The sequence below is a fragment of the Myotis nattereri genome (assembly GCF_964212035.1).
Source record: "Myotis nattereri genome assembly, chromosome: 11".
NCBI classification, from domain to species: domain Eukaryota; kingdom Metazoa; phylum Chordata; class Mammalia; order Chiroptera; family Vespertilionidae; genus Myotis; species Myotis nattereri.
In genome coordinates, this window is record NC_138086.1 from 6,232,430 (window position 1) to 6,256,356 (window position 23,927).

Consider the following 23,927-nt stretch of genomic DNA (forward strand, 5'->3'; position numbering starts at 1 on the left):
AGATTCTCTCTTTGTCCTGAACATTTGCCATGGTAATTATGATGTGTCTTGCTGTGGGTCTTTTCGGGTTCACCTTGTTTGGGACTCTCTGGGCTTGTGTGACTTTTTTCTTCCCCACCTCAGGGAAGTTTTCTGATATTATTTCTTCAAATAGGTTTTCTTACCCTTGTTCCTCTTTCTGTTGTTCTGGCATCCCTATTATTCGTATGTTGTTTTGTTTCATGTTGTCCCAAAGCTCCCTTTGGCTCTCCTCCTGTCTTTTATTTTTTTTCTCCAATTGCAGTTCAGTTTGGGTGTGTTTTGCTTCCTTGGCTTCTAATTCACTAATTCGGTCCGCTGCTTCTCCTAGTCTACTGTTGAAACTTTCAATGGTGTTTTTTATTGCAGCTATATCACTCTTCATTTCTTCTTGGTTCTTACCTAAGTTATTGATTTTTTCATTCATTTCTTTTTGATTCTTACATAAGTTGTTGATTTTTTCATCTGTTTCTTTTTGCTTCTTATATAAGTTGTTGATTTTTTTCCTCCATCCGGTTTATGCACTCTAGGACCCTTAATCTGAATTCTTTTTCTGTCATGTTGCATGCCTCTGTATCACTTAGCTGCTTTTCTGGCGAGTCCTCCTTTTCTTTCCTTTGGAGGTTTCTTTGTCTACCCATGTTTGATCTCACTGACATATCTAGATGTGGAGTTGTTCAGTGGCTGCTCCCTGGGTGGCAGTGGCTCCTCGGGCTGCGGTTGCTCCTCGGGCAGTTGTGGTAGCAGCTGCTCCTCAGTTGGCAGCAGCTCATCTGGTGGGTGCTGTTCACAGCTGTGGTGGCTCTTCTGGCTGGTGGGGGGAGGCTTCACACACAGCTGCTGTTCCTCAGACAGAGGGTGTGGTGCTCAGGAGGCTGCTGTTGCTTGGATCTGCTGCGGTGATTTAAAGGCACAAAATACAACACAACAAGGCACAACGTACCAGGCGCTGAACACAAATGTATTCACGATATTAATAACCCTAAATAAAGGTGACCACCCGAGCAAAGAGAATTCGGGGATAAGGAAGAAAGAAGAGAAAAAGAGAAAAAAGAAACAAAAAAAGGAGTGCAAAAATGAAATTTGGAAAAGGGAGGGGGGAAAAAGAGAGAAAATAGAGAATGAAGTAGAAGAGGGGAAGAGACTATTTATATGAGGAGAAAATTCCGATAGAACTGCCACTGATCCCAACAAATTCCAGCAACAGATCCCTGGAGAAGAATGCAAACTACAAACAACCAATAATATCAAGCGAGGCAAGGGAAAACAGAAGCACAAAAGTAACCAGAGGGGCGGGGGGAAGAAAAAAAACCCAGCAGAAAAATAAAAAGAAAAAGCAAAACAACCTCACAAACAATCCCAAAAAAGAAAAAAAAAAAACAATATACTCAACAATCAAGCAAACAACAGCAAAACAATAGAAAGAGAAAAGAAAAGAAAAAATTTGGATAGTGAAGAAAGATAAGGGAGAGGTGTATAAGGATTTAGAGCAGGGGATTGGAAATAGGATATATAAGTAGGGTGAAATTTTGACAGGGGGTAAAAAGAAGGAACAGGAAAAATCTAAAGCAGGAATAGGGTAAGAGAAACAGGACAACAAAAGGGGAAAAGTGAGGAAGAGGGTTTTAGCATAAAGGTAAAATTGAGGTAAAGAAAAATGATGCTAAAGGAACGATGAAAATAGAATGTAGAACACTAATCCCAAAATAAAATAAAGAGAAAATAAAATGACACTTTAAAAAATGGTAAAATGGTAGCAGTAATAATACTAGTTTAAAAAAATGTAATTAAAAGGGTAAAATCAGGTGATGAAAAAAGAAAAAAATTGGTTTCTTAATTAAAAGGTGAAAAAAGAATAAAATAAATAAATAAAAAATGTGCAGTAGTGAAGGTCCTTCAGTTCTTCTACTCTTCAGTCTGGCACACCTTAGTCCTGCCAGGTATTCAGGAGAGTGTTGAATTTCCCTGCGATACACTGTTCCTCCATGTTTTAAACCACAGTCCTGATTTTAAAGCAGGTTGTATTTGTTTCCCAGACTGCCTTAATTTGTGTTTACATAAGAGTCAGTTTGTGGCTCAGCCTCTGAGTGGCAGTGTTTCTGGATTGACCTCTGAGGCTATAAGTCCTCTCTATCCAGCAGTTGTTTATTTTCCGTATCGCACTTAAAACTGGTTTGGGAGAGTCGACTGTCCTAGAACCTGTTCTTTAGTCGTTACTCCTGCTCTGTTTCCCAGGTTCCACAAAAACAACTTTCCCCTTCAGTCTCTGCGAGTGACCCCGAATGGGCAATCCCATGTACTGGCTTTAATAATCAAATGCAAAGATTTAATGGGAAGAGAGAGAACAAGGGCCTGAGAGGTTGCGCGAATTCACAACCCTCCACCTTTCAGCTCTGTGCGCAGTCCCTTCCGTGCACCCTCTCTTCCCCAGTGCTAAGCAGCCGGCACACTGGCAAAATCCAAGCCTGCTTTTTTTGCACCCAGTCCAGCTATGGGCTTATTTTTAGCATTCCCTTCTGCCAGCAGCCCTGCAGGAGCCCTTCCACACTCGCGGATCACACTGGCCCCAACGACCGCAAACTTTGTGAGGCTCAGATTTTCCCCACGCACATGCGCGTTCCTCTCTCCAACCTGAATTGCAAACCGCACCTTTAGGGGAAGTCTGATCCTTCCGTGGGGAGAAGCAGGGTTCCTCTAAGTTCACGTAGTCGCGCTGCTTGGGTTCCGTTGTTTCCGGGTTAGTAGCCAATCTCTGAATGCCTTGGATGCTGAGTCTTTGGCTTTATATGCTTCCAATAACAGCCACTCAAGATGGCACGTTCTCCGCAGCTGAGCCGGCGCTCGGGGATAGATTTCAGCTGCAATCTCCAACCATTCCCTTTCTCCGGCAGTTCTCTGTCTTTCCCGGCTGCAAACTGTCTCCCAGCTGAATATCTTCTGCTTATTAGGGCTGTATGTTACCCGTTTCAGCTGCTCACCCTTATCTGCTCCTAGACAAGGCACGGGACACGTCCATCTATACCTCCGCCATTTTCTTCTCCAATTGATTTTTATTCTGAAAATCAGCCAATCAGCAATACTCTCACCCTAGTTAATGCTTCTCAGCATTTCTTATAATGCTGGCTTGGTGGTGATGAACTCCTTTAGTTTTTGTTTGTTTGTTTTTTTGTCTGGGAAGCTCTTTATTTGACCTTCTATTTTGAATGATAGCCTTGCTGGATATAGTAATCTTGGTTTCAGATCCTTGCTTTCCATTACCTTGAGTACTTCATGCCATTCCCTCTGGCTTGTAGAGTTTCTGATTAGAAATCAGGCATCAGCCTTATGGGAACTCCTTTGTAGGCAATAGTTTTCTTTTCTCTTGCTGCCTTTAAGATTCTCTTTGTCTTTAATTTTTGGCATTTTAATTATGATGTGTCTGGCTGTAGGTATGTTTGGGTTCTTGTTTGGGGTTTTCTGTGCCGCCTGAACTTGTGTGACTTTTTCCTTTACCAGGTTAGTGAAGTTTTCTACCATTATTTCTTCAAACACCTTCTCTATGCCTTTCTCCCTTTCTGCCCCTTCTGGCACACCTATCATTCTAATATTGTTACGTTTCACATTGTCCCACAGGTCCCTTAAGCTGTCCTCCTGTTTTTTAATTGTTTTTTTCTTTTTGGTTCTCTAATTGAGTGATATTTTCAACTCTGTCTTCTAATTCACTGATTTGATCCTCAGCTTCCCCTAATCTGCTGTGTATTCCTTCCAATATGTTCTTTATTTGTGTTATGCCATTCTTTATCTCAGACGACTCTTTTTTCATAATTACTATATCTTTTTTCATACTGTTAAGCATTTTTAACATCATTACTCTGAACTCTGTTTCAGATAAATTTCTTATCTCTGCTTCATTTATCTCTTCTGGAGAATTTGCTAGTTCTTTCATTTGGGGGTTGTTTCTTTGGTTCCTCATTTTGGTTGTCTGTTTGGGTTTGTGACTATGTATTAGGTAGGTCCTCTACACCTCTGAATTTATACTGCAGGACAGTGTTAAAGGCTGTTTCTGACTAACTGGATTAGGCAAAGACTCAAAGTCTCCAGAGACCGCCTCTGTCTACAGACTAATAACTTAAATTGCCTGCAGGCAACCATCCTCAGGTGGTTTTTTCAACAGGGTGGGGCAGTTACTTCTGCCTGGAGGCTAATTGCTACTTTTAATCTCTTAAGTGGCCTCAGGGCAAGGTGTTTTCTACTAGGGTGTGTCAACTGTCTTCCCCCACCTCAGGCAACGCAAATGTCTGTGTCGGAAAGATGTCCTCTGCTGTGTGAGGGAATGACTCAGTACAGGAAACTTGGGGTGTCTGCTGAAAGGGCGAGTCGTCGCGGGGCCTACATGGGCCGGCCACCGGGCCCCATGAGGCACAGCCTGACCACGCTGCTGGCGGCCTCGGGCACCGACTCCCCAGCCCACGGCGGGAGCCCGGCACAGGCCGCCACCCGCCCGCCGCCCCCGGACCGGACCCACGCGGCAGCAGCGGCAGCGGGGCGGGGCGCGTGCCCTTGCCCGAGGAGATGGAGGAGGAGGCGATCACCGGCGCCCCCAGGAACGAGACGGAGGACGTGAAATTCCTGTCTGGGCTGGAACTGGTCGATCTGCTGGACCCCCGGCAACCGGACTGGCCCCTGGAGCCCGGGCTCAGCTCGCCCTGGGGCAGGGGGCTAGGACTGCGCCCTCCATCTTGCCCTGGGTCCTCCATTTTTGGGGCGGCCGCCATGTGCTCAGGAGAGTGCCTTCTTTCTGGAAGCCCAGACCCCTGCTGGCCACGCCCAGGATTTCTTTAAACTAACCAATGACAATCAAGGGACGTGCGCGCCATAGAGATGACCACATCCTGTGTAACAACACCCGACTCGCGCCTGGCCAATCGGCGGGGCCCACAGTCCCCTCCCCTGCCCTTACTATAAAACCCACAATCCCATCAGGCCTCACTCTCTCTCTGCCACTGGGCTCACCGTTGCATCGGTGAGTGTGGTCGGGGAGCCGAACTAGTTTGAAATGAAGGACTGTTTGCTTTTGCATCAGACTCGCTGGCTCCCTGGTGGGCTTTTTGGGAACCTTGAAATCTGGGCACAACATCTGCCTTCTGAGAGCTATCCCCCAAGTCCCCAGTCCTGGGGTCTGCTCTCACAGCTCCAGTCCACTTTGCCTTCCCTCTGCCTGAGCACAAGGTGGGTGGCTCCACAGGGAATTTTTGTGTGTTAGCCCTTTAAGAGGGTGCTCAAACTTTCAGCTGCCACTCCCTGGCAGACAGCACCCCACTGCTTTTCCTAGCTAGATGTTATGTGGGTACCCTCTTCAGCTTGGTGCTATCTAATGGGGAGCCCAGCTTCAGGATTAGATCCTAGAGTTCTCAGTGGCAGCTCCCCTACTCCCCCCTCCCCAGCTGAGATATCTCTTCGGTACTTCAGTTGACATCTGTGGGTGCCTAGCCAGCCTTTCATGCCTCCATCCCTCCTACCAGTCTCTATGCCAGCAGTTCTCAACCTGTGGGTCGCAACCCCTTTGGGGGTCGAACAACCCTTTCACAGGGGTCGCCTAAGACCATTGGAAAACACATATATAATTACATATTGTTTTTGTGATTGATCACTATGCTTTAATTATGTTTAATTTGTAACAATGAAATTGGGGGTCACCACAACATGAGGAACTCTATTAAAGGTTCTCGGCATTAGGAAGGTTGAGAACCACTGCTCTATGCGGTCTCCACCTTCAGTCCTTGGTTATCAGGGTTCTCTCCTGTGAGTTTTCTGTTGATTATTCAGGAAGCATTTCTGTATTTCAGTTGTAATTTCAGCTTGTTCCTGGGAGCATGTCCATGCAGCATCCTCCTACTCTGCCGCCTTTTTTTTTTTTTTTTTTTAAATTTTTACGGAGAAGGGAAAAGGACAGAGAGCTAGAAACATCAGTGAGAGAGAAACATCGATCAGCTGCCTCCTGCACACACCCCACTGGGGATGTGCCTGCACCAAGGTACATGCCCTTGATGGGAATCGAACTCGGGACCCTTGAGTCCGCAGGCCGACGCTCTATCCACTGAGCCAAACCGGTCAGGGCTCTGCCGCCATTTTTAATCTCCCCTGTGTTACTCCTTCAGACTATGTTTTATGATGCCATTTCCAGCAAACTGCCATTTTTGTCCCATGCTGGATATAGGGGTCTACATAGATGTATTCTTTATATATATATATTATTGATTTCAGAGAGGAAGAGAGGAGAGAGATAGAAACATTAATGATGAGAGAGAATCATTGATTAGCTGCCTCCTGCATCCTCCTTACTGGAGATGGAGCCCACAACCCGGGCATGTGCCCTGACTGGGAATCAAACTGTGACATTCAACCACTGAGCAACACCGGCCAGGCTAGATGTATTCTTTAAGATACAAAACAGAAGACCTGAACCAGCTTGCAAACAGCCTGCTGGGATCTGTAAGATGTTTTCATTCTCCCCTAACATTTTCTTCCCCTTCATTTCAGAACAAATTGGTGGGAAGGTTTTTGAGACTAACTTTTCTTCACCAATTTTATTTCAAAAAAATCTCAAACCCAGACACCCACAAAAAGTTGCAAGAGAATACAATGGTCATTTGTGTGTCCCTCACTCAAGTCTACCACTTAACATCTGACCCCATGTATCTTTTCTCTCTTATTCAGTCTTTGCTCCAGCTTGTGCGCATGTGACCCATAAATGCTGTCCCAAGCTCAGAGAGGTGGAGTGGAGGGAGTCAGTGACTAAGTCCAAAATTCGCTATGTTCTCTTTGTGACTGGCTACCAGGGGTGGGCAAACTTTTTGCCTCGAGGGCCACAATGGGTTCTTAAACTGGACCGGAGGGCCGGAACAAAAGCATGGATGGAGTGTTTGTGTGAACTAATATAAATTCAAAGTAAACATCATTACATAAAAGGGTACGGTCTTTTTTTTTTTTAGTCTTATTCATTTCAATAGGGCCGGATCCGGCCCGCGGGCCGTAGTTTCACACACATTTTCTCATATGAAGAGACTCACATGGAGGTGCCCTGAGGAGAGAACTAATTATCCACGCTTGGGTTTCACAGCCTAGAAGCTGGCGGGCACAGATCTGACCCCTGAGCCTCAGCTTTTCCCGGCTCCTACCTTGCTACTCCAGGTGCCATTCAGAGACTGGCCATGTCTGCGTGGCTGGGAGCTTGTCAGGAATACAGACTCTCAGGCCTACCTCAAACTGTGGAATTGGAACCTGCATTTTGACAAGATCCTCAAGTACTAATGCCTGAGAACTCATCTCTCTGCTCCTCCCTTCTCCCTCTTCCTTTGCCCTGTGCCTTATGTATGTATTTAATTTTAAGTCCCTACTTAATATGGAGCCTAAAAGACAACCACCAGCTGACCAGAGTCAGGAGGTAATGCTTTGTCTTTTCTAAAGAATGGTCTCCTGAACCCCCAGGACAGTCGCACAGCGGAGTGAACGAGCTGGATCTGCATTAAGGGGTACAGGGCTCCCCCAGCTGGAGTAATGCCTTCACGACTAATATTCACCAGAGTCTTGAAGTTACAGGGTGATTTCAAACAGGGACCATTCTTTTATTTGATCCTCACAAGAGAAGTAGCCACAGCAGAGCCCACACTCTGCCCTAGCTTTCCAAGGCTTGCTGCAAAGGAGCCTGACTCCCCTCAGAGTGCTGCCTCCAGAATGTCCTCTGTGATATGTCCCCAATTGTGCACCCACAGCCCCTCCCCTCCCAACCTTGGAACATGGAGACAATGGGACAGAACCCTTATAACTGGGCTGCTCTGGGGGTGCAGTCAGAGCGGAACCACAGGGCTTCTGTGGATTCCACGACCAGCTCACCAAGGATAGCGTGAGGAGTGAGCACCATGTCGGAGGGGTAAGTTGGGACTGGAATGGAGCCCCCAGGGCTGGGAGAGCAAAGAGCAAGCTGCCTCCTACTCAAGGTCCCATCAGGCTGGGGCTGCTGGACAGGGAGAAGGACTGATGGGGGGGGGGGGGCAGGTCATGCTGGGCCAGGGCCCCTGATTCTCACTAAGCAGCCCCAGTTGCTCCAGTCTGTGGTCAGCTTTTGCTCTTCAGATGTCTCTTGGACTATTAAATCCAGAGCCAGGGCTCTTCTCTGGGAAAGGGACCATCCTCTACACTCATCCCTCACCCCACTTCCCACCCACCATCCTAGGCCACTGCAGCATCCCTGGGCTGCACCCTCACCATGGACGGACCAACTGCTGCCGACTCCAAAGGGCCTCTTCCTTATAGGGAGCCCCTAAGAGCCATGGCCATTCTCCATTCCTCTAGTGACCCCAATCTCACACTGCTAAGCCCCAGTGAGCTCACTGTGGCTGCCATCTCCTGCCCCTGAGGACCCCTCACTTCACTGAGCTCACTGTGAGTAACCCTAGCGTCACACCTTCTGAAACCTGAGTGCACACTCCTCGGAAGGCTCAGCAGCACCCCTGCAGCCCCCGTCCCCAAGCCCCTGATGCTCAGAACACTCCAGTGCACACTGCCTCCTCTCCAGATCTTACCAGCGCCTCTGGGACTCTTCCCACGTGACCTTGCAGGAGCTACTGGACCAAGAGCAGCCCATGCTCCAACCCGTGCCCACCAGGGAGTGGCAGTCCTTCCAGTACAGGCTCTCATCGCTCTACCTGTACTACCTGGGGCTGCTGCGCGGGTTCGACATTCTCTATGACCAGATGGTGCAGCCGCAGAAGCGGCGGCTGCTGCGGCGCCTGCTGGACAGCGTGGCGGGCCGTGTGCTGGAGCTCAAGGATGAGATGGTGCGGGTAGACATGTGCGAGTGGCACTGCCTGGACCACGTGCTGCGGGACCTCAGGCTCACCCCGGTGCGAGGACAGCGTGGTGCCACACCCACACCAGTGGAGGGTGCGGGTGGGGGTGGGGCTGGTCTCGACCTCCTTCAGACACCTCTGGGGCCTCTGCAAGGAAGGGAGGGAGGTCAAGCAGGTGGATCAAGGATCGGGGAGAAGGCCTTCAGAAACTGGAGTGGGGGTGGAGGTGCATGCAAGTGGCTGGAGGTGTGTAGCTAGAGTCAGGCTGGAGGTCTCGCGTGGATGGGAAGATTCATGTCCCAGGAGGGATCAGTGAAGAGTCCTCTAGATGCTTGCTCCTCAAAGTGTAGTCCATGGACAAGCAGCGTCTGCACCACTAGCAGCTCGTTAGAAATGCAGACTCTGGAGGCCTCACCCCAAGCCTACTCATCTGTACTTGCATTTTAACAAGACCCTCAGGTGATCTGGATGTACCAGCAGGTTCCAGAGCATGAAGCTCCAAGGCCATGGTTCACTGCTCCCATCCAGGGCAGCCTCGGTTTCCTGACCTGCTGCATCAGGCTCAGCTGTTGGTTTGAAAAAAACAGATTCTCCAGGCCGTGCAATTCTGAGTGGTGGTCTGGGGAGGGCCTGGGAGTCTGCATTTTAAAGGCTTCCCAGTTGATTCTGGTGCACAGTCAGGTTTGGAACCACTACCCATTAGCTACCATGATCCTCCAGAATTCAACTCTGGTCACAGGGTCCAGGCAGGGGAGAAAGTGATGACTGTGAGTGGATTTTCCAGTTGCCCATAAATTTCCAACTCCAGGGATCTAGCATGGAGGGAAACAGGATCTCTGTGAGTAGCTGGAAATAGTAATGGACTGGCCAAATGGCCTACCTTCTGATTTCTGGCCTTCCGTCCACCCTATTGCCCCAAAGGCTGACCTGGAGGTTCCAATCCCCAAATACTTCCTGCTGGAGCAGTCCAGCATTCTGCAGGAGCGAGAGCTGATGCTGGCAGAAATCCTATCCAGAATGGAGCCAGTGGCCTTCCAGGAGGCAAGTCCAGGGGACTCTCTCCCCGACTCCTCCCATAGCCCTGCTCCGGGAATAGAGATGCCCCCCTTCAGGACCCAGGGAGGCCCTGCCCTGCCCTACTCCCACCTGAGAGTGCTCTTCGGATAATCCCTAGTCTCCTTCAGGCTGCTCCTGTGTCCTTGTAACCTTCCAACACCAACAGAGAGGAGCAGGACTTGGGCACCTCGATATCCTGGGCGGCCCATGCCCCCAGCATGTCCTTCAGTGTCTAATTCCCCGACTGCCCACCTGGATACGAGCCCTCCCTCATCTTCTGCTCCTTTGCTCTAATCTGGCCAGGTCGAACCAGTAATGAGCCGGACTGAGGCCATAATCCTGCTGCAAACGGCCGAGCGGGCCAGACAAGGCAGACTCCGAGCCACCTTCATTCGAGAGATTCGAAGAGAGGAGGAGCGGGATCGGAAGATGAGGGAGAGCGGGTGGCACAAGTTAAATCCGAACCAAGCAGCTATCACCATTCAGAAGGTAACCCCCCAGTGTCCAGGAAGAAAGGCAAGGTAGTCACCTCCTCCAGGAAGCCTCCCTAGCTTAGCAATTGATGACAGAGGTGCAGGTGCTTGGGTTCTGTGGCCACATAACTAGACTCTAAACTAGGGACCTTGATAATCAATACTCATGCATCTTATTTGTTTATTTATTCTACATCTTATCCCCAAAAAGAACTTGAAGTAGGATACCATAAAAGTCCTAGAAACAGATGGCTCATTAAAATTAGGGGAGAGCCCTGACCGGTTTGGCTCAGTGGATAGAGTGTCGGCCTGTGGACTGAGCGGTCCCAGGTTCCGTTCTGGTCAAGGGCATGTTCCTTGGTTGCCGGCATATCCCCATTGGGGAGTGTGCAGGAGGCAGCTGATTGATGTTTCTCTCTCATCGATGTTTCTGGCTCTCTATCCCTCTCCCTTCCTCTCTGTAAAAAAATCAATAAAATATATTTAAAAAAAAAAATTAGGGGAGAATGATCCATAATAAGGTAGCAGGACAGAGTACGTAATCATTTTAGAAATTCTTAAGACTGTTAAAAATGTCACTAAAATATACCCTGACCCTCCTGGCAGCTGAGGCAAAAGGAAATATAATGAAGAGAACTGATGTGATCCAGGCGTCCTCAAGGTCTGTGCCACCTGGAGTCACCCTCAGTTTTAACATGGAAATAACACAATCACACCCCATCCTGCTCACTGCAGAGCATCCGGCTGTGTCCCCAGGTTTCCCCATCCTTCTCACTGTTCTGGCGGCCATTCTACACCTCCCAGCTCCTGCTGTGCCCCCAGTGTGTGGGCCTGGCCTCTATCATTGGCCGCCACGAGGCTGGGCCATAGTGGTTACCAGCTTGATGATCCTGGAGGGGCCCTGGGAAAATTTCAGTGCAGAAAAGGGCCATTTTGCTCCTGAAGCTGTCACCCCTCCTGGGGCCCTGCTGGTCACAGGAAGTCACTTGCCACCTTTTCTTTCCAAAGCGGGCCCAGAATGGCTGGCATGGGCTAGGTTTTCCTCTCCTTCTCCCTCAAGTCCCAATGCCTCCAAGCCTCCTGTCTGCTGGCCTCAGAGAGGAAACTTAGAGGCACTTTCTACCAAAACCCCAAAGTAAACCAACCTACTGACAAACATCACCCCTGAGGACAGAGAGCCTCTCCAAGTGGGCAGATTTTGATTATTTAAAAAAAAAAAATCAAATTTTTATTCACTTCAGAGAAGGGAGAGAAAGAGAGAGATAGAAACATCAATGATGAAAGAGAATCATTTATTGGCTGCCTCCTGCACGTCCCATACTGGAGATTGAGCCTGCAGCCTGGGCATGTGCCCTGATTAGGAATAGAACTATGACCTCGTGGTTCATAGGTTGACGTTCAACCACTGACCCTCCCCCCAACCCCCGGCTAGGATAGATTTTGATTATTGATCAGTAGGCAGAGTGTTCCAACCAGAGCCCCTGCATTTGGTGACCGACCCAACGTCCAGCTACCCCATGGAGGAGGAGGTCCTCACCTTCAGGGTCAATAAAGCAGCATTTTGAGAGGGGGGTTGACCCCAAAGACAGAGCCCCACTTCCCCCCAAGAACCAAAGCAAGTCACTTTATCCCTGTTGCCAGACATCAAGAGTGTGGGAATTCTACATCCCAGTCTTCAAGTTCTTGGGTACAAATACTAATCAAAAGCCATTATCGTGGGCTTTTCCACTGCTAGTCCCAGGAGCCCAGACAGGCGCCCGCCCTGCCTCCCTCTGCCCAGTGCACCTCCTTCTACCCTCTGGCACTGGGTTGTCCGCAGGTCTGAGAGTGGCTGGTGGCCTGGGAGAACATTGGGCGAGGAGTCAGGAAACCTGGCCCCAGTCTCAGCTCTGCAGTGACAGGCTCCGGGCCTGGGAGATCTCTTGTCCTCTCTACAGCCTCAGTTTCCTTATGTCAGAAATGCAGGAATTGTTTAGGGGAGCTCTGTAGTTCCTACAGAACTGATGTTTGTGTGCCTGGGTGAAATAATGGAGTATTTATTCCAAATGCTATGGGAATTCTGAGACATGAGTGTGGTCAGTGCTTTTTGAAGATGGCAGTACTTGAACTCTGATCTGTGCCTCAAAAGTTACAGCAGATGAGGAGGGACTGCTGGGGAGGCCCTGAGGGAGCAATGCCTAGGTGCTGGACAGCTTGGGTGCATCCCTGCCCCACCCTGTTTCACACTGTCCCTGCTCAGGTGGCAATTGTCCATGAGCTGTACCTCCCCAGGTGCCTCCCCAGCTCCTCCCCCACCTCCCACCCAAACCTTCGCCATCCAGACCTCCAGGGCAGCTGCTAAGCCCAAGAGCCACATCCTAGAAGAAGTGCAGTGTCCGGAGTGTCTGGGCCTGTGTTCCCCCAGGTGTGGAAAGGTTACCTACAGAGGAAACACACTCAGAATGACCGGCAAACAGAGATGGAATTCATTGGCATGGTGAGTCCTCTGGGCACAGGCAGGGGCACAGGGCTGCCAGTGTATGGGATGTCCTTCTGTGTCCCAGCCCCAGAGCACAGCCCTGACAGCCATCACTGCCCACACCACCCACCACTCAGGACTGTGGTGGGCACGATGAAGGGGACAGGCCAATGCCAGGGGGCCCGAGGGTCCTTCAGGACTTGGCTGAGAAAGGACAGGAAAGCCACAGCCAACACATCCCTTCCCACCCTCCCTGAACTAGAGCCTTAGAAGAATCTCAAATATGGGTGTGGGATGAGGGATAATAGCACCAAGTATCCTGGACCCCATGTCTGTACCCCTGGCTGGAGGAGGGGCTGCATGTGTGGGCCCAGCAGAAGGAGGTCACAGGGGCCCAGTTGGGATGGGGCACACCCCCTCACACAGTGTTTTTTGGGGGGCTATGGGCTCCCCACTTGCTCTGGGCCCCAGAATTGCTTCTCCTCTGCATGCAGGGAGCAGGGCTAAGTGTGAACAACATGAGGCAAGCGTGAGAGTGCACATGGGGGAGTGTGGGTGGTAAGAGGGGAGTGTGGGTGGTAAGTGGGGCCTGTGCACGCTGGTAAGAGTGTGCACAGGCCTCACCCCCTGAATCTGTCTGTCCTCTGCTCTCTGATGCTTCCTTCATCTAGCTGGTCTCCGCTGACTTAGGGTGACAGGGGCAAGAGACATGATCCCTGGCAGGGGCTTTGCAGTGGGCAGAGCCCATGGAGGCCTGGCTGATATGGGGGCGGGGCAGAGAGATTAGAGACAGAGCTGGGATGGCTACTTTAAGAGGCTTGGGGACTTCAGGAGAGAGGGGCCAGGGTCTGCTTCATGGGAGTGGAGGTCAGAGACTTGGGGGGCTGATGATCTGGACCCCCAGGAGGCCCGAGGTCAGGCTTTGGTGGGGAGGGGCAGGGGGCTTTGGCACCGCGGGGGGTGAGGAATGAGCCTGCTGCCCGGCCCATCAGCAGTGTGAGCTCAGCGTTTTCAGTAATTGTCTCTGCGCACAGTGATATTTAAAATACATTTGGGAGCCAATGAGGCGGGAAAGTGGCTGCGAGTGAGGCTGCCAAGGCGGGCGCTGGGCGGGGGTGCAGGCGGGGATGGGGGGGGGCACTGAGGTTCACAGGGGAGGGTGTGCTGGGGGATCGGGCAGGGGGGCCTGCCCGGATGCATCTAGCAAACTCATTATCAGAGTAATTTACACAGAGGAGTTTCAGCACCAAACAATTTCTCGTGATGCAGGCATGCCCGATGTTCCGTGTGGGTGTGCATGCGAGGCACGTGCAGGGAATGCGTGGGGGCAGGTGTGCGAGCCTAAGGCTGGGTCCTCCCCACTCCCACTCCTGAGTCCCTTGGCCCCCTCCTCATGTTCCCAGATCCCCTTGCCCGACGCAGTGGAGCACGCGTCCGTAGCCAACCTCAGGAAGGATGTCAGGAGATCCCGCCAGATAGAGAAAGAGGAGGAGTTCCAGATGGCGATTGCGAAGACCCACGATGCCCTCAGAGAGACCGAGGGGCCCGATATCAAGGAGAAAATGAAGGATCAAATCCGACAGTGGTTTATCGAGTGCCAGTCAGTGTCCCCAGCCTTGGCTGACTCAACCCCTTTCCTTCCTCACCCAGGTCCCCACACCTGTCTTGTCCTCTGGTCTAGCCTGGGCCCTCTTCTCCATTCACCCTGTCCCACCAGCACTCTGCTAATGCATTGGCTTAAACTTGGGACCATCTCCACCACAGGACCCTCTCCACCATGACTTGCTATTTCCCCGAATAGAAGAGAAAATGCCAGAATAAGATGGGGAAAATATCCAGGAATGTCCCCTGAGTGATCTGTCTTTTCTATTCTGTAACTATTCCTTCCCTCTCTCCCTCATCCTCTCTGGCCCTTTATCCTTCCCCATCCTTCTCTCTGTGCATCTATTCATCCATAGACCCACCCTTCTACCCACCCTTCCACCTGCCCATCCATTCGTCCATATGTCCACCCACCTGTCCATCTCTCTGACCATCTTATGTTCACTTAGTGCCCTTACTGGCCGATTCCCTAATTATCCAGACGAGTCTTTAGGTGGATCCAACCAGATCTTCTCAGACAAGACTCCAGAACAGGTACCCTGGAGGTGGGGCAGATTTTCTGTGGCCGATGGAGTACTGAGTGTAAGCTGAGGGTGGCAGTGGGGTGCCGGGCGAGGTCAGTCTCAATGGAGGCAGAGGTGGCTGGAGGAAATCTATGTAGTTAGGAAGACTGCTTGGGGGGATGGGGTGCCTGCATCTGAGAAGGCATCCTTGTCCAGGGAGAGGAAATGTCTGGTGAGACTATTGTAGCTCTAGTAATCCACAGGCCAGGAGAGAGCAACTGCTCTGGTCAGAACACTTCATCACCTGATGCCCCTCTTCCTGGATCCCAGATACGTCTCAGGGCCCCACCCGTTCCCCTAGGCCTTGGGACCCTGAGCCCACCCCAGCCACAGGCCTGGGTTCTCTTGCTCCTATAAAATGCCCTTGGTCTTCTCTGAAGCATCGTGTATCCTTGGTCACAGGTGAAAATGGAACTGGAGAATCCGGTCCAGGAGAGCACTAAAAAAGAAGACAAAAATAAAGAAAAAGAAAAGGAGAAGAAGAAAGCGAAGGAAGACAAGAGCAAGAAGGGTGTAAGGCAGCTCCCGAACGTGTGAAATAATAGGGCGGGGGAACAACGTCTGAGGGGATTTCTGGCAGAAAAGCTGGTCTGGTGAGCATTATTAGGGTCAGAGTTTGTGAAGGGTGAGGCGGGGTCAAGGTCACATGGTGTTTCTCTTCTAGGAAGCAGATGCAATGCTGAAAGCATTGCCATCCAAATTTATCCCCCTGATCAATGCCGGGCACGAGGAGTATAAAAGTAAGGGGCGAGAAGGCTGGACGCTGCCCAGGACGTGTGGGACCTGAGAGTGACCCTTGGTCCTGGGGAAAGTGGACATGTGCCATCAGGTGGCAGGATGGGTGTGGAGGCCAAGGGGCTAACCCCAAAGGGAGAGGGTGTGAGGTCATTATGGGTTTGGGTCTGAATCCTGCAGTCATAGGCCTTGGCATCAGGCCTCTGTCTATGGCAGTGATGGCGAACCTATGACACGCGTGTCAGAGGTGACATGCGAACTCATTCTTTTGGCTGATTTTTCTTTGTTAAATGGCATTTAAATACATAAAATAAATATCAAAAATATAAATCTTTATTTTACTATGGTTGCAAATATCAAAAAATTTCTACATGTGACACGGCACCAGAGTTAAGTTAGAGTTTTTCAAAATGCTGACACGCCGAGCTCAAAAGGTTCACCATCACTGGTCTGTGATGTGGTAGAAGCAGTGCCAGGTAGCTGGGTGAGGACAGGGGGCCAGCCTGGGTCAGGTTCTTGGCTCATGTGTGCATGTGTGTGAGAGACAGAGAGACAGAACGAGAGAGAAGTAGACCAGCCTGGAACAGGTTCCTGGCCCATGTGAGCACGTGTGTGTGTGTGTGACTGTGTATGTGAGTACACCTGGGACTCTGCCCTCCACTCCGCCCATCTCCCCATGCTCAGATGTGTGGAAGAACCGGCCTGATCACCTATACCCTGATCAGAGTTTTGACCCCAAGGCCCTCCGGGCGGAGAAGAGGAAGGAACTGGAGCAGGAGATCCGGAAACAGGTGGGCATTCTGGCTCCGGGCCTCTTTGCAGGCCCCCTCTTCCCACCACAGCCTTCAGCTGCTTCGGGCTCTGTCCCTCTGTCTTCCCTCTGCTCATACCCACAGCTTGCTCATCCTTTATAGCTTCCTCTAGCCACTGCCTTCCCTGTATAGGCCATTTCAGTCCATCCTGGTCCCACTGTCCTCTGCCTCTCCGGGTCCCTCTCGCTCCCCTGCAGCCCAGAGGTGAGGGAATGGGGGGCTCTGTGCTGGGGTACCACCCACCATCATCTTCACCAGCGCTTAAAGAGCTCTTACGATGTGTCTTTGGGAGTGTTAGATCACATGATCACAATGGCGCCTGAGGTAAGCACCATGATTTTCCTGATGCTACTTATAAAAAACCTGAGGCTGAGCGGTCATACAACTCCTCAAGTTCACACAGAGCCTACAGGGTGGGTCTAGGGCTGCAGCTGAAAGCTGATCCACTCCATCCCCGGGCTTCTCTCCACATGGATAGCCAGTTGAGAGCAGGGTTCATGCGTGAGCAGAATATGGATTAGGATTGAGGGTGGACAGGTGCAGGGATAGGGACAAATGCCAAGGCCAAGGGTTCTGAAAGAAGACATGGGAAGGTTATTGGCCACTGCTACCTTCACTGTGCTTGTCTGCCTCTGCTCTGAGGCTGCTGTCTTCCTCTCCACCCCTGCCTCCATCCCTACCTCTCCTGCCTGTCCTCCCCAGCCCCTGGTCGCCCCTCCACACACTCTTCTGTCTCTGCAGGTGGATGAGCTGATGCGTCAAGAGCTGAAGAACCTGCGCCTGGCTGTGGACCGGGAGGAGGAGAGACCCTTCAAGGCTCCGAAGGCAAGATGAGAGGCCTGGCTGGGACAGGAGAGGGAGGGCACAACAGGGGAGGCAAGGACCACAGGACCATTTCCTGTGTGCTTGTTTCCATCCAGAAAAAAAATGTGAAAAAGAAAGCTGGGAAGAAGAAGAAGAAGGAAAAAGATCTGACCCCGAACAGGTAGCAGACCCTCCATAGATCCAACTGCTGGCCCTGGTTCTGTTGCTGAGTGACCTCGGGAAAGTCATTTAACCTCTCTGACTCCCTATTAACCAAGCACTTCTCCTGCCAAACCCAAAAGATAGCTGTGAGGATCAAACAGAAGCATAAGAAAGTGATTTGAAATGATGATATAGAATAAGATATGAGTGGTGTATTGTAATCAACGTTCCCTCTAGCCTTGGCCTTCATCAGTTCTGTCCCTACAAAGCCATCTCCCCATGGACTTCCCACTCTGGGGCCTTGAAGTCAGCTGTCCCTTTCTACTCACTTCTCTCTTGAAGTCAGTCATGAGCACAATGACGTTAGCTGCTTTGATGATCACCCCTCCCAGACCATGTTCACCTTAAATGTGGTTTCTAGGAAGAGAGGTCGATTGGGTTCTGTTGGTGGAACTTTGGGCCATGAGCAGACTGGTGGAGGGAGAGTTACAGGATGCTGGTCCTTCTTACACCCCCCAACCCACAGAGCACTGCTGTGTATGGGCAGACTGCCTTCTGGGCCTGCGGGTTGGTGCCCCACCTTCTGACTCTGGCTGCCCAGTGGCACTATTGATGTTGACCACAGGAGGTGGGGCAGAAGGGCCTCTTAGCCTCTCTCCTCATGCCTGTGACAGCACCCCACTCATCTCTTTCTCCATGTCCCTTCCTTCTCGGGGGGAGGCCCTGTGCCATCCTCTGCCAGGTCCCTGGCCTCTCTGTTTGAAGAGCTTGTTGTCTTTGGCCTTCTAAAGAAGTGCAAGGCAGTGTTATTGAAGGACTTCGTTGGTGAGACCCCTCCCCCGCACCTGCTCCCAGGCTAAGGAATGGTGCCCAAGGCTCCCAGGCCATGGCCTTCCTGGTGGCCAACTACCACCCTCTGAAGTGAACCTTCTCCTCCAGTGGCTCTCTCTCTCTTGGCCCTGCCCAAGTAGATGCCACTCACCAGGTGGCCACCTGTCCCCCAGGTGACTACCTCTATCTTGGATCCACTCTGAGTCTGGCCCACAAGTTGCCCATGCCTTCCCTGTTTGACGTTCGACAGAACATGGCCTTGTACGGGGTCCTTCGGCTTGGTGAGAGGCCCTAGTGGAGGGAAACCTTGGGGAGGGAAGGAGGGTGGTTGAGGCAGGCATGTCCAGTCACAGCCTCCAATGCCCCGGGCCGGGGACCTACGGTGGGTTCCTCCAGCCTGGGCCACCCCAGAAGTCATGTGGGCTCTTGACCTGCTGAGGAGACCACACTTCTAGCCTCTTACTCAATTCCAAGTGGCATCCCATAGTCTGCCCCATTTCTAGAAGATTGGTGTCTTTCTAAAGAGGTTGATATCCCACACCTTTTAGTTGGATCCCTTCTTAATGCAGGGGTGGAAACGGGTGGCATGGGAAACAACAAGGACATTGGATGGGGCAGGGGCTCCCTCCTGACACCCACCTGTCGCCATTGTGATTCCTGAGCCATTGGGAGGCTTGTAAGCTGCCGCTCCTGGCATGTTTGCCTGGGGCACTGCTCAGGCCATGGGAGGAGGCAGTGCAGCCAAGATGTGAACCTCATCCCACTCAGCCCCCGGCCTTGGCCCTCGCCTCACACCATGTCCCATAGGGTCCCTGACGGCCCACTGTCTGTCTCTGGCTTCTGTTTTCTCTCTCAGGCTCCCCTGATATACACTCCATGGCTCCCCTCATCCGCTCCATCCTCCTGGTGGGCCCCTCCGGTGTGGGGAAGAAGATGCTGGTCAATGCCGTGTGCACAGAAACTGGTGCCAACCTGTTCGACCTGTCACCTGCCAACCTGCAGGGCAAATACCCTGGCAAGGCCGGGGTGCAGATGCTAGTGCACATTGTCTTTAAGGTTCGGCATTTCTAGTTCTCAGGCTGTGACAACAGAGCAGGGTGGGCTCTGTGCTCAGGAGGCTACCCATCTGCCTAGTTGGTGTGAGTTCGGGAGCTGGTGAGGTCTCACCAAGCACTGCTAGGAGATTGTGCACACCTGAAGCCCCATAATGGGGGAGGTGGGGCGAAGTGGGGAGGAGAGATGAGGCGTAGGATGTAGCCACCCCCAATCTCCAGGGAGGGCAAGGACTCTGCTCGCACTGAAGGGTGATGGATGTGCAATGAGCTGGCAGGTAGGGTCGACAGTATGTGGGAAGTGGAACCTGGCCACCATTGCCCGAGGCCGGCCCTGACCCTGGGATGGGCCGGATGGGGAGGTGAGCCTTGCCCAGGAATGGCCATTGTCAGGTTTCTATTCTCTGGCCTGTCCAGGTGGCTCGACTCCTACAGCCCTCAGTGATCTGGATTGGAAATGCCGAGAAGAATTTCTACAAGAAGGTCCCGAAAGAGGAAAAGGAGGTAAGGCCGCACGGGCAGGCAGCCGGAGCCCCTGGCAAGCCACTCCAAGCGGCACCCACGGCGTGACCTTGGACAAGTCCCCTGTCCTCCTCCTACCTCATTTCCTTCTCCTTAAAGCAGGACTGACAGCTGCTCCGGCCTGCCTCTCAGGGTCCCTGTGCGTGTGGACAGGTGCCCTGAGTACTTGGGAGCCCATATAATGAGTCACCGTGTCCCCACCCCCACCCTGTCTCCCCCGAGCAGATGGACCCAAAGCGAATAAAGAAGGACCTCACCAAGGCCCTGCGCCTGCTGAACCCCGGAGACCGCGTCATGCTGATAGGGACCACTAACCAGCCGCAGCTCGCCGAGATGAAGGGGCTGCGCCGGACCTACGAACGGATTCTCTTCATGCCGCGGCCCGATTACGCTTCTCGCTATGGTGAGGCCTGGGAATGTGGGAACAGGCCGGAGAAGGGGTTCCTGCCAAAGCTCCCCACTCTTATTCCCATCCCTCACTGTTGCTCTGAGCAGCACCCTCACAGCCAAGTGCTCTGGAAGGGCCGGCTGCGATACAAGCAGCCCAGTGGCCTGGGTCCCGGCCCGGTTCTGTGGACAAGGGCCGGCTGCTTAAGTCCTGCCGTCTCATTTTCCTGTGTTGAGTGGGGATGATCCCCACCGTCCTGGGAGGAGAGGCTCACTGCCTCTCGCCCCATTTCCTCCCCCACGCCCGCAGTGCTCTGGAAGCACATGCTGCACATGGAGAGAATCCAGGTGACCCAGACCCACCTGGACATCAGTGCCCTGGCCAGGGTGTCCGATGGCTACACACCTGGTCACATTCTCCAAGCCATCCGACTGGTGCTCACGGAGCGGCGGCTCCTCCAATTGTCCCGGCGGCCCTTGCTGGCCTCAGAGTTCCTCGCTCACCTGGCGAAGCTGGAGCCAGTGTACAGGGAGGAGGAGGCATCCCTAAAGGTGAGGCTTGGTGGGTAGGGGGGCAGCCAGGGGGAGGATTTGGGCTAGCACCAGAGCGAGGCCGCCCTCTAAACCCCAGGCGTGCAGCACGCCTCCGGCTCCTCCCTCCGCTGCCCCGTGGAGTTCAGCCTGTGAGGGAACTAGAAGTCACAGGGAAGGACTTGTGGGCAGGCCTGGCTCACCTGGTTTCCTCGAGAGTGGGAGCCTGAAAGTGCCACCTGTGTCTTAGGATCCCTTCGTCGTTTCTGGCACCAGCTGCCCCTTACTTCCCTACGTCTGAGTCGGTGGCACCCCCCAGGGTGGTGAGGTGGCTATGGGAGCACAGGAGAGAGGGCCACAGGGTCTGACACTGTGGCCTGAAGCATCTGGTGGAACTAAAAGAAACCACGGCTCGAGCAGGATGCCGGGCAGAGGGATGGGGGGCTCTGGGGGAGGAGAAAAAGCTACTGCAGACACAGCTCTGGAAACACATGCTGCACACCCAGGGAGTCCAGGTGGGTCACCTGGACATCAGTGTCCTGGCCAAGGTGTCCGATGGCTACACACCTGGTCACATTCTCCAAGCCATCCGATCGGTGCTCCCCGAGTGGCAGAGGGATGAGGTCAGGAGGCAGGACCGAGGGCCGGGTGCAATGCACTTACCCTCACCCTCCTCCTCCTCCTCCTCCTCCTCCTCCTCCTCCTCCTCCTCCTCCTCCTCTTCCTCCTCCTCCTCCTCCTCCTCCTCCTCCTCCTCCTCCTCCTCCTCCTCCTTCTCCCCCTCCTCTGACCCAGGACTGGTACTTCAAGACCCCACTGGGCATGAAGAAGATAGAATTTAACAAGGACCTGGAGGCTGAGGAGGCCAGGCTGGCAAAGGAGAAGAAAAAACGGAAGTGACTGCTGAGGAGTGCCCGAGAGGGGCGGTGGGACTGGGGCAAAGGGCCCGGGGGCAGAGGCATAAACTCCCAGATGGCTTGGGGACCAGCTCTCTTTGTCCATCTCCGTGCTTCCACCCCTTGTTCTGTGTCCCTGGCTCCACCTCATACCCCACCCTGTCGAGTTTCTCTGATCCCAGATCTCTGTCCTCTGACCTCACCCTGTCATTTTTGTGTCCTGGCTCCCCACTGTAGGGGAGGAAAATGGGAAGAGAAGGGGAGAGAGAGAGGGAGAGAGAGAGAGAGATAGAGAGAGAGAGAGAGAGAGAGAGAGAGAGAGAGAGAAGATCTCGGTAAGTAGAATAAGAAGGAGAAGCAGGAGCTGGAGGTCAGCAGAGCCTGGTCCAGGCCCGCTCGGCACTGACCCCTGTGTGGGCTGCACAGCCTTTCCTGACCTGGCCTCAGTGTCCTCTCCTGTAGAGTAAGATGACCTCTGGCCGATCTCCTTTCTACTCTGGGGTTGGCTATTCCTCCCAAGGTGTCCGGGAAGTTAGGGAGGTGGCGGGTGGGGGGAGAAAAGGTGGGGAGATGGAGGTAGTTGTGACTGCTGGTAGATCCAGTGCCTTTTCTGAGTGGTCTTCACTTCCTCTTTCCTCTGGACACCTTCTCCCACCTGCCTTTGTCTTTGACCCAGAGCCTGGCCCCAAGGGGCTCAGTGAGCAGAAGTCCATCTCTGGGTCCTCCTTGTGGGGAGAGAAGAGCTCGGGGGAACTGGAGTCAGGAAACTCTGGGGTTCTCCCGAAGAAGCAGTGTAAGGAGTGTGTGAATATGCCCTAACCCGTTTGGCTCAGTGGATAGAGCGTGGGCCTGCGGACTCAAGGGTCCCAGGTTCGATTCCGGTCAAGGGCATGTACCGTTGTTGCAGGCACATCCCCAGTAGGGAGTGTGCAGGAGGCAGCTGATCGATGTTTCTAACTCTCTATCCCTCTCCCTTCCTCTCTGTAAAAAATCAATAAAATATATTTTTTAAAAAATAGTGTGAATAAAGGTGAAGGGTACCCCACAGGCTGTAATGGCGACGAGAGCCGGGCGCGGCAAGGCGAGGCTGCGGGGGCCGGAGCTAGCTCCTGTGGCAGAGGTGGCTCCGCTGAGCCCAGGGGATGGTTTGAGTTTTCTTTCTCCCTGTTTTCATTTTCTCTCCCCAAATGAAAGTCGCTTCATTATCCTAATGTGGGCAGAGCCACCTCCTCCTTCTCACTTTCCAGCTGAGACCCCTTCTGACCGTGGCAGGTAGAGAGGTGATGGGAGATGCAGGGGTCATCCACAGAGACGGGGTCAGCACGAGGGGGCTGTGGGAGATGAGCACCGCGGAGGTATTGCTGCTGGTGGGAGCCCTGTTCCCCTGGGTAGAGTCTGTCCAGGTCAGAACCCCCGGAGGAGATCACTCATAGAGGGGGCCTTCTCTGCAATTGTCCCTACTCTGAATCCCTCCCTTAGGTTTGGGAGGGTGACGGTGTGGGACTAATTGGTGACATTTGGGAAAACAGGAAAAATTATGTGCACCCACCTGCCCTCCCTCGGCCCCAGCAGCTGGAGGCCTCTTGGTGGAGCACATGATAGGTGAGAAAGGATGAGAAATGGCAGCTGGAGAGCGGCCCCCCCCCCCCCCCCCCCCGCTCCCAGTCCCTGCTCTGCAACAACTTGTCACACCAGGGGCCAATCACTTCCCACCTCTGGACTCCACTTTCCCTTACCTGTGAAACCGCAGTGGTGCCACCATCTGGGTAGTCCCTTCAATCCGGCTGCGAACCATTTGGGATGAAGCTCAGGGTTGGAGGGTTCCATCCTCACTCGATCTCCAGGCTCCTCCCTAGTTCCCGTTGCCAGCCTAAGCCTCATTCCCCACGACTGACAGCTAGGACAGTCCAAGCTATTTTTGGCTTGGCTACCCTGCCCCTCCCACAATGGGCCTCGCCTGGGTCAGGCCCAGTGCCTGCCAGCTGGCATCGCCCTGAGTCCTGCTTCTTTGGCTCTCTCTTCCGCAAACTAGCCATGCCTGGGAGAAGGGGCTCCCCTCCCTACTCGGGACACCATCGGGGGTGCGTCCCCTCAGCCCCTGCCTGCCGAGTCTGGGATCCTCAGTCCCGCCCAGACCGGGAGCCCCCACGGCCATCGCCGCTGCTGTGCCGTGACATGGCCCTGCAGAATGCCCTGT

The 23,927-nt window shown here is 52.8% G+C and overlaps 1 protein-coding gene across 1 annotated transcript; it reads left to right on the forward strand.

Moving 5' to 3' along the window:
- Positions 1–7,916: 7,916 nt before the first annotated feature.
- On the forward strand, positions 7,917–21,734 carry DRC11L (dynein regulatory complex subunit 11 like; the record flags this gene model as incomplete). The annotated part of the gene is made up of 19 exons (XM_081102627.1): positions 7,917–7,927; positions 8,573–8,900; positions 9,768–9,887; positions 10,206–10,391; positions 12,780–12,851; positions 14,237–14,433; positions 14,885–14,969; positions 15,401–15,511; positions 15,663–15,738; positions 16,418–16,524; positions 17,287–17,370; positions 17,466–17,530; positions 18,254–18,336; positions 18,516–18,623; positions 19,199–19,398; positions 19,812–19,898; positions 20,142–20,319; positions 20,614–20,855; positions 21,630–21,734. The coding sequence occupies 19 exons, from the start codon at positions 7,917–7,919 to the stop codon at positions 21,732–21,734; spliced, it is 2,445 nt and encodes an 814-aa protein (XP_080958753.1).
- Between the last annotated feature and the right edge of the window lie 2,193 nt (positions 21,735–23,927).